The sequence below is a fragment of the Plasmodium vivax genome, chromosome 6 (genome assembly GCF_000002415.2).
Source record: "Plasmodium vivax chromosome 6, whole genome shotgun sequence".
NCBI lineage: Eukaryota > Apicomplexa > Aconoidasida > Haemosporida > Plasmodiidae > Plasmodium > Plasmodium vivax.
The window spans coordinates 567385-580881 of NC_009911.1; the positions used below are offsets into that span (position 1 = coordinate 567385).

General features: G+C 49.0%; 3 protein-coding genes across 3 annotated transcripts, besides 9 other annotated features; 1 reads left to right on the top strand and 2 right to left on the bottom strand.

Moving 5' to 3' along the window:
* Positions 1-547: 547 nt before the first annotated feature.
* PVX_111000 (hypothetical protein, conserved) lies at positions 548-5968 on the bottom strand (the record flags this gene model as incomplete). Its single annotated transcript, XM_001608375.1, has 8 exons — positions 548-685; positions 828-975; positions 1147-1203; positions 1387-1489; positions 1761-1813; positions 1961-2047; positions 2179-5719; positions 5929-5968. 8 exons carry the CDS (start codon positions 5966-5968, stop codon positions 548-550), a joined length of 4167 nt encoding a protein of 1388 aa, XP_001608425.1.
* Positions 2241-2272: a microsatellite.
* Positions 3052-3080: a microsatellite.
* Positions 3138-3161: a microsatellite.
* Positions 5969-6621: 653 nt separating the features above from the next.
* Positions 6622-6677: a microsatellite.
* A 421-nt stretch (positions 6678-7098) lies between these two features.
* Positions 7099-7142: a microsatellite.
* Position 7143: 1 nt separating this feature from the next.
* Positions 7144-7167: a microsatellite.
* Positions 7168-7228: 61 nt separating this feature from the next.
* Positions 7229-7255: a microsatellite.
* An 883-nt stretch (positions 7256-8138) lies between these two features.
* PVX_111005 (flavoprotein subunit of succinate dehydrogenase, putative) lies at positions 8139-10807 on the top strand. Its single transcript, XM_001608376.1, has one exon. It carries the CDS (start codon positions 8658-8660, stop codon positions 10557-10559), a length of 1902 nt encoding a protein of 633 aa, XP_001608426.1. The 5' UTR covers positions 8139-8657; the 3' UTR covers positions 10560-10807.
* A 641-nt stretch (positions 10808-11448) lies between these two features.
* PVX_111010 (hypothetical protein, conserved) lies at positions 11449-13119 on the bottom strand (the record flags this gene model as incomplete). Its single annotated transcript, XM_001608377.1, has 1 exon — positions 11449-13119. The coding sequence occupies one exon, from the start codon at positions 13117-13119 to the stop codon at positions 11449-11451; it is 1671 nt and encodes a 556-aa protein (XP_001608427.1).
* Positions 11923-11946: a microsatellite.
* Positions 13061-13080: a microsatellite.
* Positions 13120-13497: the final 378 nt, after the last annotated feature.

Genomic DNA, 13497 nt, shown 5'->3' on the forward strand with positions numbered 1-13497 from the left:
CAACTAGGCGGTAACCACCTGGTCGCCTCGACACACACCAAAAGGAAAACAGCGAATGAATGGCGCAACGAAGGAGCTATGCATTCGCAAGTGGGGAGCACCGCGGTGGACTAACAAAAGGAGAGACTCTCATAAACGCGCTGGGTAAAGGCCCTCCTAGGAGCTCGCCCCCTATGACCTCTCAAAAGAAGGCGGTACAATAATTCCCCTCCAGAAATTGCAACCTGAGCAGTGGAGGAGTAGGTGTTAAAGGGTTAGCCCAGTCAACCGCGTCAGCCCAGTCAACCGCGTCAGCCCAGTCAACCGGGTTAGCCCAGTCAACCGCGTCAGCCCAGTCAACCGGGTTAGCCCAGTCAACCGCGTCAGCCCAGTCAACCGCGTCAGCCCAGTCAACCGCGTCAGCCCAGTCAACCGCGTCAGCCCAGTCAACCGCGTCAGCCCAGTCAACCGCGTCAGCCCAGTCAACCGCGTCAGCCCAGTCAACCGCGTCAGCCCAGTCAACCGCGTCAGCCCAGTCAACCGCGTCAGCCCAGTCAACCGCGTCAGCCTAACCATTCAAATCGTGAATGTCAAAGGTTTTATTTAGCACATCATCGCTGTCGCTTTTGCTTGACGTGGGGGAACTCTCCTTATCTGCTGCCGTCGCGCCCTGCTGTGCTTGCATTTCTTTCTGTTTGGCCCAAATCTGCAAAGGGGGAAGAATAGAAAGGGTGCATTTTTCTTCCCAAGCAGTCACTCGTGGGTTAGAAGTACAAACAATGAGCACCGAGCTGGATCACCCCTACCATGCAGCTGCTATGCAGTTTTTTTTTTTTTTTTTTCTTTACATTTATCGAATTTAGGAAGTGCCCCTTCTTCTTGAGCTGCGAAATTACACACTTGTCCCAAGTCGTCCTGACCACTTTAATTTTGTCGACGGATAAATTTACAAACGGCTTGAGGAAGTACAGCAGGAAGAGGTTCGCGGGGCATTCGCTGAAGGGGGGAAGGAAGTAGAGAAGGGGGAAAAGAAGTAGAGCAGAGGGAGGATAGGAAGGAAGAGGGCGGATAGGAGAGTAGCCCTCCCCGCTGCATGCGCGAGTTACACTGGCGGGGCATACAAAGGGGGGTACGCTTCCCCGAGAGGCACAGCTCTTACGCCCCTACTTGATAATCCCGTCGCACATCTTTATAAAAACCTGGCGGTCACAGAAACGGCAGCTTCTACGGGGGAGAGAAAAGAGGCGGGATGGAGGAGTCCTCCCAAATTGGAGCACTTGGCGAAAAAGCTCCGCAAAAAAGGCACATTCGAAATGGCCTAAATTATTGCTGCATCTCGCTTGCAAACAAAATAAAGACACACCGCTTAACTGCATTGCGATGCCCCCTTGGCTCTTCCCTTCCTACCTGGAGAACATCACCAAAACTGTTTTGACGAGGTCGATTTCGGCCCCCCCCGTGAAGTTCCGACTCCTCAGTTTGAACTTCTCTCCGTTGGTCAGAATTCTGTCTGTGATTTGGGGCGGGGCAAAACGGCATGAGTGGGGGAGCGCAGCACGCGTAAATGGGTGTGCAAAAGGGGAAAAGGTAAAGAAATGCAAATCTAAGCTAAGCTAAGCTAAGCAAAGAACTCCTCAGCTAAGCTAAGCAAAGAACTCCTCAGCTAAGCTAAGCAAAGAACTCCTCAGCTAAGCTAAGCAAAGAACTCCTCAGCTAAGCGACGCAAAGAACTTCTCAGCTACGCAACTCGGCTGCGCGGAGTTGCCCCTCCCCGGGCGCACCTTTCTTATACTCCTCTATGGGCAGGATTTCTCCCCCCCCCTTGAAAAAGTTGCTGCGAAGGGAAAGGGCAAAGTGTGAAGATGATTCGTAGCTCTTTCGTGTCCGCGGGGGTGCGCGGGGTCACACTGCAGGGAATCCGTCCCCCTTTTCAGGCGGCCCTTTTAAGAGGGTTTCTTTTAAGGCCTCCTTTTGCTCGTACTATATCTGGGGGCACCCCTTTTCGAGGAACAGGTAGAAGTAGCTAGCCGTGTAGGCGCGTATAGTGGCGACGTCGTCCTTGCAGAGTCTGCGGTGGGTAGGAAGGGAGTGAGGCGATGTGTGGAGGGAGCAAATCGGGTGATGCTAGCAACTGCACGCGGTACTTCGCTGGCGCTCTTCACCAGCACCGCTTCACTAGCAGCGCGACAGCGCACCCACCTGAGGAACAGCGGGAAGAGGAACCGGCGGACGACCCGCTCATCCTCCGTGGAGGTCAGCATCCGGCAGACCACCTTGGACACCCGCTTGCGCAGGGAATAGTTGAGCGTCTTGCAATCCAGCAGGGGAGACAGATACGACATGAGCACCTTCTGCACGAGCCTCGGGAAAAGCAAAAGCATTGCATCGTACCTCTTAAGAATGGCCTTCTTAACCAGCACATTTGAATCCCTCAAAAAGTAGCAGACAAAAAAGTGGAAAAAAAAAAGAGGAGAATCCTCACTGTAATATTTCCTAAACCTTTGAATGTATCTCTCATATACAGCTTCATATTTTTGTAAAAATTTTTTGTAAAAAAAAAAGTTCTCATTTTCTTCATTTTTAAAAAAATCGCTTTCGTGTAGGTTGGCATTAATTTCGCTTTGCACTCGTTTGATTATGTTGGCTCTCTCCTGCGGGGGTTCTTCCGTCCCGTTGTCCCCTTTGGTTTCTACGTCTTCCCCTATTTGGTTGGCGGCCTGGTTGTGGATTCCCCCCTGTGAATTCCCACAGTCTGAGTGATTATCCCCCTCTTGTTGCTTCTCATTCATCCCGTTCGACGTGGGTGGAGTGCTCTCACCCAGTTCACGCCCAGACGAACTGCCGTTCCCCAGACTGCTTATCCTCTCCTCACTCGTCACCGATTGCATGTTCTGTATGCGTTTCATATTGCAGTAAGTGGAGTACTCCGCATTGAACGTCTGTGTGATTTGTGGAAAATCCTGTCTAGGGGAGCAATTCCTACCACCTCGCTGCTTTGCACAATCCGATTTGAGACGGTGGGGATAAGAGAGTGAGTTTCCCTTCCCCTTCAAAATTACACCCTTTTGGCTGTTCCTAAATTTGGCTAGCATGTCTCCCTCCTCATTTAACTCCTCGACATTTAATTCTAAAAAATTGGAGGGCTCCAGAAAGTTTTTCAAAATTTCATAAAACAAAGACGCCATGGTCTTCCTAATGATGTAGTACGGATAGGTACATACAAAAAAAAAAACGTGGGAGAAAAATCTGAAGAAGTGTTGCTTGAGCACTAGGATGAGGGTGGGGATATGCAGGGCTGTGATGTACACTGCGTTTATGTTGTGAGACACGATGATGTTATTTGGGGTATCAAACAGGAACTTCTTCTTGATGGCCTCCACATTCACCGCTTCTATATTGTAAATGTCGTTTTCTTTTTCGTTTAAGTGTATTTTACGTGGGCGTCGCTCTCTATGGGCATCCATTTTCCCCCCCTTCCGAAGAAACGTCGCCCCGTAGGCCATGTTCCCCTTTATTAGATCCACCTCGCTGAAGTACCACCCTTTAATTTGATTCAGCTCGATCGTTTGATCGTGCGTGTACGTTCTGTCTATGCAGGTGACGTCGTGATCGGTGAGGTTGAGCGGTTCATCGGTCAGGTTGAGGGGTTCATCCGTGGGGTTGAGGGGTTCATCCGTGGGGTTTCCTCCACATGTGGGGTCGCTCCCCCGTTCTTTCTCTTCATCTTTGTATTCGTGTTGGTTTGGGCTTTCTTTTTCGCTTCCCTTTTCGCTTCCTTTTTCGCTTCCCTTTTCGCTTCCTTTTCCGTTTCCCTTTTCTTTTCCCTCTTCCTCCCCTGCGGGGGTGCCCCTCCGCTCGCGTAGAGCTCCCTCCTCCTTTATCTCTTCTCTCACCTCCACCGCTTCCCCACCGTGCAGTTGAAAAAACTGACGCACGCTCACCGCAAAATGATTGTTGCTAATTATAAGATCGTTAACCAAACCGTTGTTCACAAAAATGGATGTAGACCCTGGTGTGATGAGCGAGGACGTGGGCGGGGATGGCAGCAGAGAGGGAAGGAGTGACGTCGCATTGGATGACTCCAGTAGGGAGGACGACGAGGGGAAAAGAGACAATCCACTCTGCATCGCTCCTGTTCCGCGTTCGCCTCCCTTGGCATCTTCCACTGTGTTAGCCTGTGCAGCGCCATCCGCATAAATTCCCTTCGCATGGCTGTCCGACGTTGGATAGCTTCTGCTTCCCCCCATTTGTGGGGCCGCTGCCTCTTCCTTTAGGTGCGCCAAACTGACTGGCCGACTTACAACGTCTTGTTTCCCATTTGCGCAGTTCACCGTGAGTGTCGTCCCTTCCTGTACTTCTCGCTTCTCCCCATGGTTGCTTTCGGGGGCGTCCGATTCATCCTTTGGTGGGAGGCGTTCTGTGCCGCTTCCACCCCCCGGGTCTTGGCTAGACTGACCGTGTGACATTTCGCTTGAGTCGCTGCTTGGTCCTTCCTCCTTCGAAGGGGTAGTGCCATTTGGCACGTCCGCTTTGTGCAATTCCTCTGTGTTTTGTGGCTCCTGCGCTTTGTGCAATTCCTCTGTGTTTTGTGGCTCCTCCGCTTTGTGCAATTCCTCTGTGTTTTGTGGCTCCTCCGCTTTGGGTGGCACCTCTCCCCCTGGGGGCGGCGCCTCGGGCGCGCGGGGGACGCCCGCCAAGGCGTAGCTGCTCTGCCGCCTGGCGGTGTCGTTCAGGTAATTCAGCGTAAACAGGTGCGAAGAAAAAACATTATTAAAAAAAAAAATCATCTTGCGAATGTAAAACGGGTGAATGATATCTAGGTCCTCAAAAAGGCAAACAAAAAGGAGCAAATTTACCAACGCATAGTAAAAAATATATAAATTAGAATTCTTTAGAAACTCATTAAACAGAGGAACAAACAGATGAAGAAAGAAACGCGTCGAATAAAAACAAGACACATGCACACAGTTGTACATGCCAATAATTTTAATAATATCATTAGGGTCATTACATAACGATTGGAGGAAAAAAAATATGACTAGCAGCTCTTCTTCGTTTACAATTTTGCATATACTGTGCAGGTAACAGGAGAGGAACAGTTTACTCTCTTCGTCTTTTCCCCTGACGAAGGATTCGATGCATGGGAACAAATGCCTGGACACCAGTTCCCTTTCAAATATAAGCGATATTTTAATTAGGAGAACGAACCCCAGATTTTTGAATTTTTCGCTGGACGCCAGAGAGAGTATGAAGGGGAAGATTATGCTCTTTCGGTACTTGGCCTTGATGTGCGTCGCCAGGATGAGCAGCGCCTTCATCGCGTTCGCGAGCACGTCCCCCCCGCAGGCACCGCTGACACCGCTGCTATCCCCACCGCCGCTCCCACTTCTGATGATCCGCTCGAGGATGGGGAAGAGGAACCTGATGATGTCGGCGCACCCGTCGGGCCCATTGTTGCTCTGGAGCAAGTAGGCACACAGGTCGCCCACCTGGCAGCACAACTCGTATTGGATTTCTTCCTTATCATTGCTTAACTTCACCAGCAGGGGGTAAATGACCTTCTTGAAATCCTCATAGTCTATGCTATTTAGGGACTTGACTAGCTCCTTAACAAAAATTATCTTTCGGCATTTCTTGCTGCTGTTTCCGTACAGCACAGCTCTTTCCAGGGCGGTCAAATTTTCGTCCACGGCCTCGTGGATGTTCTCCAAGTTGAGGTTAAACACGGTGGAGGTCAGGCCTGTCAGGGGGGGGATAAGAAGAGGGGGAGGAAGGAGATGAGAAGAAGGAGAGGCGAAATAAATACATGTGGAGCTTTCCCAGCGAAATGGGAACAACCATGCGCCTCTTCAGCAGACTCCACTGCTCCCACACTGGTGCGTATTATTCCCTCCCGGGATTTTTTTTCATCCCATTTAAGGGTCTACCCCTGCTCTGTAAGAAACATACCTGTCAGCTTAGCGAAGAAGCCATTTTGCCTATTTACCATTTTAGCGTCGGTACTTTTGGGTCTTTCTTCAAATGGGGGGGCTAACAAAAACTCGAATGGAGCATCACCCTTTTGAGTGCCTTGTCTAATGGAGTGCGTGCTTACTCACGTGATGAAAACAGGCAGACGAGATAAATGGACGCGCGTCTCTCCTCCCAATTTGAGTACTTCGCCTGGTTGGAAAACTCTGCGTGGATGGATGTGTCTACTGGGTGGGGGCTCCAAAAGGTAGAGGTGTTTTCCCTTTCAAACTGCTTCTTCACACGAGTGTTTATCACAACGGGGAATGAGCGGCTGGATGGTGACGGAGGGGGGGAGAGGGAAATTTCCTCGTGCCTTTACGCATAAACGAGCGCGTGCTCATATTACGCTTCTCCACCGAAACGGAAATGGTAAACTTTATGGACCGCCCCGAATGGCCATTCAACCAACTGTCGGGTGGAAGGGCTTCTCCTCTTCATAAACAAATGGCTTTTTTTTTGCAACTCGCGGGTAGTTAACTTTTGTGTGTTAGGGTAAGAGGCGTATCGTCGAGGTGACCTCTCATGTTTGAACCAGGCTTAGGAGTGTTAGGGTTGAGGGGGGGAGAAAAAAGAAAATCTAAAAAGTATACTAGCTTGTACGCACATGTTCATACACATGGGAGGGGTGGAGCCTATTATGCAAAAGGCGAAGGGCTACGTGGCAGTTATGCGCCTGCAGGGAGAGGGGACCTCCTAGCCTTCGTTCATCAGCCCGTGTATGTTTCCTTCCTCACGTGCATTTATCTACGCTTTGGCCGACTGCTCTACTTTGGGAAGTACCTCTTATGAGACTACTGCACGCACTTTCTGTTGACCCTTGGATCGCTTCTTTATTTTTCGAACGAGCGTTGCGCGGTCACACAGATTAGTCACACATTCTGCAATGTCGTAATGTTACAATGCGGATTTTTTTTTTTTTTTTTTTTTTTTTCTTAATTGGGGTTTGGGCCTTTCGAGAGGATGCACCTGGGGTTGGTCACCGTGCGGAGGGGAAAAAAAAAAAAAAAAAAAAAGAAAAAAAGAAGTAATAAATAAGGCAAATAAATAAGTGACACAAATAAATGAGGCAAATAAATAAACAAACCTGCAACATTTTCGCGCATCTTACATAGCTAACGCCGTTCCAACGTTACCTGTTGATTGTCCCCCCCCGAATGCGGGGCATCTCTTTAGGTCGGCCTGACCGAGGTATTCCTCTACCCACCCATGTGGTCAACCATCCTCATGTGTGTGTTGGTGGAAACATGCTTATGGAGGTACTCACCACACTTTAATTTTTTTTTTTTTACATTTTCGCCATGTAGAGGAGGCATATTTTGTTTTTTGTTCCCCTCTCTACACGACTTTACCAGCACGCAAGTTTCTAGCTCCACTTAACGCATCATTTAATGAGCATTTCTTCTTTCCCTAAATTGTTGTGTGCAAATTTGCATCTCCGCGTGGGCAGCTTCTAACGAACGCCGTCTTGGCTGCATTTTTTGCGCTTCTCCGTACCTGTGCAGGCAAGTGTAGTGTCTCTCCAGGCAGGTAGATGGTCCCTCCCCCGGTGTGTGTACGCACAGGGAAATGTGAGCATGAGCAGCGTGAACAATGCAAACAGTATGAACGCCGCTTACACCTCTAACACCGTGAAGGGTGCGAATGATTGATCACCAGGTGCTTTCTCCTCGCTTCATCCCGCCGTGCTTCCCCTTTTTAACCACAGCCGAGCAGAGGTCCACTTCCCGTGATGGCCTAACACCACCTGGGGGGGTATAGAACTTTTGTTCACTCCTGAGGAATTGAAAAATGAGCACCTGGACGGGCAGTGCGCACGCCTTTTAAGGCTCGTTGCAAATTTCACGCGAACGGTGTCGCAGTTGGGGCGGGCCTCCCGACGCGGACCATTTTCCACCCAACGGAGAAACGAAAAAAAAAAAAAAAAAAAAAACACCTCCACATGTATGCCTATGTGGTCATCACATCACCCGTTAACCATGCTTACGCACGCAGGAGGCACCTTCCTCCACGGGGCGTGTACGAGCCGTTAAGCTGACCGCGCGGATGCAGCGACTTGTTCGGTCGCTCAGCCAGCTGCATTTCACCACCGTTAGCGGCCCACCAAGTATCCAAAAAAAAATATAAAAAAAAAACAGCGGCTCCTTCACAATTAATAAATCCCCTTCACGAAAAACCAATTTTGCATTTTAAAAAAAAAAAAAACATGCCAGCCAAACTATGTGTAGTACTCTCTGGATGCGCTTCTCCCCAGCGTCATACATCTCAGCAGGTTTGTAGCCTACCGGAGGAATTGCGCTTGCTCTCCCCCGTACCCCCGAATTGAGCAGCCACCCACAGCACACATGCGAAGTGCACACCCGCCACCGCTTTAAGGGTAATTTCAAAACGGAAGAAGACTCTCCGCACGTTGGATCTGCAAAGGGGGGAAACGCGCGCAGTGCACACCGCCCATGTGGCCGATCCGAGACAAGAAGCATTGCCCCGGTGTGGTCGGCCTGGTTAGCTAAGTCAACCTGGTCAACGTAGTTAGCGTAATTGGTTTAGCCAGCCAGGTCAACCTAGTCATCCTGGTCAGTTAAGTCAACCTGGCCAACTCATCCCCCTGCTGTGACCCCTCCTGAAAGCTTTCCTTCTTTTCGCGTGTCCTCGCCAGCCCCCCCAGAAGAATGCTCACCGTTCGCCGCAAGTGCTCCCCCGCCTTTGCCCTTTCGACCCGCCTCAACTTTTCCAGCGTGAAAAAAAAAGCCTACGATATTGTGGACCACCACTACGATGCGGTGATAGTGGGCGCAGGAGGAGCGGGGCTCCGCTCTGGATTGGAGTTATCCAAAAATAATTACAAAGTGGCATGCATAAGTAAGTTATTCCCAACAAGGTCACACACTGTGGCAGCACAAGGGGGTATAAACGCCGCGTTAGGCAACATGACTGAAGATGACTGGAGGTGGCATGCATACGACACGATCAAAGGGTCCGACTGGCTAGGGGACCAAAATGCAATTCAATACATGTGTCGAGAGGCACCTGAATCCGTTTTGGAGCTAGAAGAATTTGGGTTACCCTTTTCTAGAACAAAATCAGGAAAAATCTACCAAAGGGCATTTGGAGGGCAAAGCTTAAAATATGGGAAGGGAGGACAAGCATACAGATGTGCAGCTGCCGCGGATAGAACGGGACATGCAATGCTTCATACATTGTATGGCCAATCATTAGCATACAACTGCGTTTTCTTCGTTGAGTATTTTGTTCTTGATTTGTTAATGGCTAGTCAGAACGAATGCATTGGGGTTATTTGCTTAAATATAGCTGATGGGAAGATTCACAGATTTTTTGCACCCCATACGGTAATTGCTACTGGGGGGTATGGGAGAGCTTACTTGTCTTGCACGTCAGCACATGCGTGCACAGGAGATGGAAATGCAATCGTTTCGAGGAGCAAGCTACCCTTGCAGGATCTTGAATTTGTGCAATTCCACCCCACAGGGATATATCCAGCTGGATGTTTAATTACTGAAGGGTGTAGAGGGGAGGGAGGCATACTGAGGAACAGGGAAGGAGAAGCATTCATGATGAGGTACGCCCCGAAAGCGAAAGATTTGGCTAGTCGAGATGTAGTCAGTCGAGCCATGACTATAGAAATAAATGAAGGCAGAGGGTGTGGCCCTAATGCAGATCATATCTACCTAGATTTGACACATCTGCCGTACGAAACGTTAAAGGAAAGACTGCCAGGCATAATGGAGACAGCCAAAATATTTGCAGGAGTGAACGTCACCAATCAGTATATTCCTGTGCTCCCAACGGTGCACTACAACATGGGGGGCATACCAACCAATTATAAAACGCAGGTGCTAACACAGAGGGTTAATTCGTCCAAAGGGGTGAGCACGTTGGAAGGGGAAGACATCATTGTTAAAGGGCTATACGCAGCAGGAGAAGCGGCTTCTGCATCCGTCCATGGGGCCAACCGATTGGGAGCTAACTCCCTCCTAGATATTGTCGTCTTCGGAAAAAGGGCCTCCCTAACCATCATGGAAATTGATAAGCCAAATATCCCCCCCATCAGTGCGCAGGCAGATATAGGCGACGAAACTATACAGCGGCTAGACAAAATAAGGTACAACAAAGGAACCATTTCCACAGCACAAATACGAAAGAAAATGCAAGTGTGCATGCAAAAACATGCTGCTGTCTTTAGAATTGGACCCCTCCTAGAAGAAGGCTACAAACAGATACTCACCATCTGCTCCCAGTTTAATGATGTCTACGTTAAGGACAAAACGCTGACTTGGAACACAGATTTGATCGAAACGCTGGAGCTGGAAAATTTACTAACGTTGGCTTCTCAAACCATTTTAGCCGCCATAGAGCGAAAGGAGTCCAGGGGAGCGCATGCAAGGGATGACTTCCCCGAGCGAGACGATAAGGCCTTTCTTAAACACTCCCTAACTTGGATGACTGACCGGGACGTTGAGAAGGCGAAGTTTTTCACCACCTACAGGGGCGTCATCACGAAGCCGCTGGATGACGAGATGGAGCACGTCCCCCCGGTCAAAAGGGTTTACTGACCGGGGTGCGTTGGAGCTGCGGCGTTGCAGAGTTGCTGCGCTGATGCGATGCTGTTTGGATGCCTGCATTGGGGGGTGCTTCCTTTTTTTTTCCCCTTTTTTTATATGTACTCTCCTCGAGCGAGGTGGCCATAAAGCGTAGCCCCCCACCCAAAACCACTCCATTTGTAACTAACCCCAAACTGCTGCATTGATTTTCCAAACATTTCAATTCGTCCTTTTTGGCCGCGTCCACACGGGTGGCCCATCTGGCTCAGCGGTTTTCCCGCCTTCTTATCACACACTGGGGCGCGTGCCTCCTATGGACATTCATCATAGGAGCACATCGCCACGTGACGGGGAAAAGGCATAACGCATGCATTCCACGAGTTGGCTAACTGCTTAGCGGTTTACCCCACGTGGAAGCTTTTGTGAGACATCCCTTTCTCCTTTTCAAACAGATATGTCTAACTGCGGAGTGGAAAAAAAAAACAAAAAACAAAAAACGTACGCTTACCCGTTATGCGGATTTGTGTCTCCATTTTAGTCCCTTCACAGGTGGTGGAGGAAGGCTCCCCACTTGGCGTGCAACAGGAGGTTCTCTGTTGTGCACTTGCGTACGAATCGACTCGCTTCGCGACGCATGGTCACACTTAACCGGATGGTGTACATACAAAATACCGTTGCACATAAATGGTAACTTTAGAAGGTATGCAATGTAGTAAGGAGTTTGTGGAAGCAGGCGGGTGAAGCCGGAACGGCGAAGCAGCAAAAAAGAGAGCCATTCAAAGGGACCCATTCAAAGGGGAGGCGCACTCCGAATGAACCGAGCGAGCCACCTCCCCCCTGCAGCACCGATTTGCTTCAGCCAAGCTAAGCCAAACCAAGCCAGCTGTTCACTGCTCGCCGCTCACCGCTCATCGCTCACTGCGCACTTCCTGAACCCCACCGAGAGCAAGCGGTCCAAGCAGACGTACCCAAAGTTCACCCAGTGGCCCTGCGAATAGGTCAGCAGCGCGCCCGCAGTGGAAACGACCCAAATGTGCCCGTCGTTGTCAAAATCGATGGCACATATTTTTAAATCATCCTTCACCACTTTTTCATTCCAGCAACGGTCCTTTTCACACCACATCGCCAACGCCCTCTTCGTGTTGACAGCCCAGAGGTCTCCCCTACTATCAAAGGCCACACTTATCAATTTATGAAATCCAAAAAATGGCACGTTAGTCCATTTGGTTCTACTCCACTTGAGTAACTCCCCCTTACGATTAACACACCATAAGACATTTTTTTTATCAAAACTGATATCTACAATTTCTTCGTTAGCCAAATGCCCAAAGTTTTTAAATTTCCTTTTCATCCTTTTGAGTAGCTCATACGAACTGTTAACACACCAGAGGTGTCCCTTATGGTCATATCTAGCGGTCGTCACAAATTGGAAATAATTTTCCACCCTCTTCCATTCAAAGCCATTCCACAATCTGAGTACGCTATTTTTATCAACGACTATCATATGCTCGAAGAGGCGTAACCCTTTGGTCACGTCAAACATGTCTCTTTTCAAATTGATTGAAATGTTGTTTGGTAATTGTTCCCTACAGCTTCGATGTTTTAGCGGTTTGGTGGAAGACTCACCCTTTTGGGCACTTTTGCCATCACGCTGTGGAGATGTATGTTCCTTTTTTCCATTCCTACGCTGACATTCCTGCATGGTGACACTACTTAACAATTGGTCGTTGTTCCACCTACGGGGAGTGCTCAGCCGATCACTTTTTAACTCTTCACCTACTTTGCTGTTTCTTTGTTCCCCCTTTTGTCCATCCGCTTTGTTCCTACCCACGTGTGTTTTTCCTCTGCTAAACTTCTCATCCCCGCTTGACTGGAAATTTGTCGAAATGGCAATGTTATTTTCTCGCTTGGGACCTCCAAAAAAGGTATCCTTTTCACCATTACTTACTGTGACACTTTTTTTTTTCACCTGACTTGACATGGCTGGACGTTCCCCCGTTTCTCCCACCACATGGCCGTTTTGATTTCCCCTAAGGTACACAGATTGGTATTCCCTTCCCAGGAGTGGTAGACCTCTCTTACTGTCCATTTCGCTCTCAACACTGATGGGTGTTGTCTTTCTTTCTACTGGAGGAGAATTCATTTTACTTTTATGAACTTCTAATGGGGGTATTTCCTTAACATGTTCTGGCCTACTGTTGTGAAATGCCCTCACCTGAGTGCTACCGTCAAAGCTGTGGTTAGTCGGCACTCGAATTGCATTTGCGTAGTTAGCTACAATGTGGTTTATGTCGGCCCTGTTAATGTTCCACTGCTTGGCCAGGCCCAACACGCCCATCGTTTTCTGTCGATCGTCTCTTCTCCTCGGTATGTACTGCGAAGTGGTATGCTTCAAGGGCTCCATTTCAGAGCCATTTCGGTTCCCATAATATTGCACATAATTCTTCATGTGATCGCCTGCGTTTGACTCATTTTGACTGCTAACTGGGCCCAGATTTATACTCCTCGGTGTGTAGCTTTTGTAACTTAAAGGTGGGGGATTCACTTGCTTGCTGTTCACATTGATCACCATGGGGGGCGCGTACTCGTGGTTCGTCCTTTGGTTCCCGAACATCGTCCTGGTTATCGCTGCCAAGTCGTTATGGCTGCTAAGCCGTTGTTGTTGCTTTTATTTTTTTGGGGGGAGACACGGGCCAATAAATCAGCTTAATTTCGCCCCTTCTTATGAAACAATTTCAAATGGTGGGCTCGTGTCTGGTTACTTCGCCTTTACCTGACTGCAGCCTGATCGACAATGCAGTTTTTTTTTTTTTTTTTTTTGCACACCCATTTGTGCACATTTGCTCGTGCCACTCGTATAACGTGAAATATAAGTACTTCGCCTTTACTGCTAACCAACTGGTCAAACTTTTACAAAGCGTTAAAAGGAAGTAGCTGCCGTCTGTGATGT

Excerpts from the sequence above, each read along its gene's own strand:
- PVX_111005 (XM_001608376.1), top strand. The coding sequence starts at position 8,658 with ATGCTCACCGTTCGCCGCAAGTGCTCCCCCGCCTTTGCCCTTTCGACC.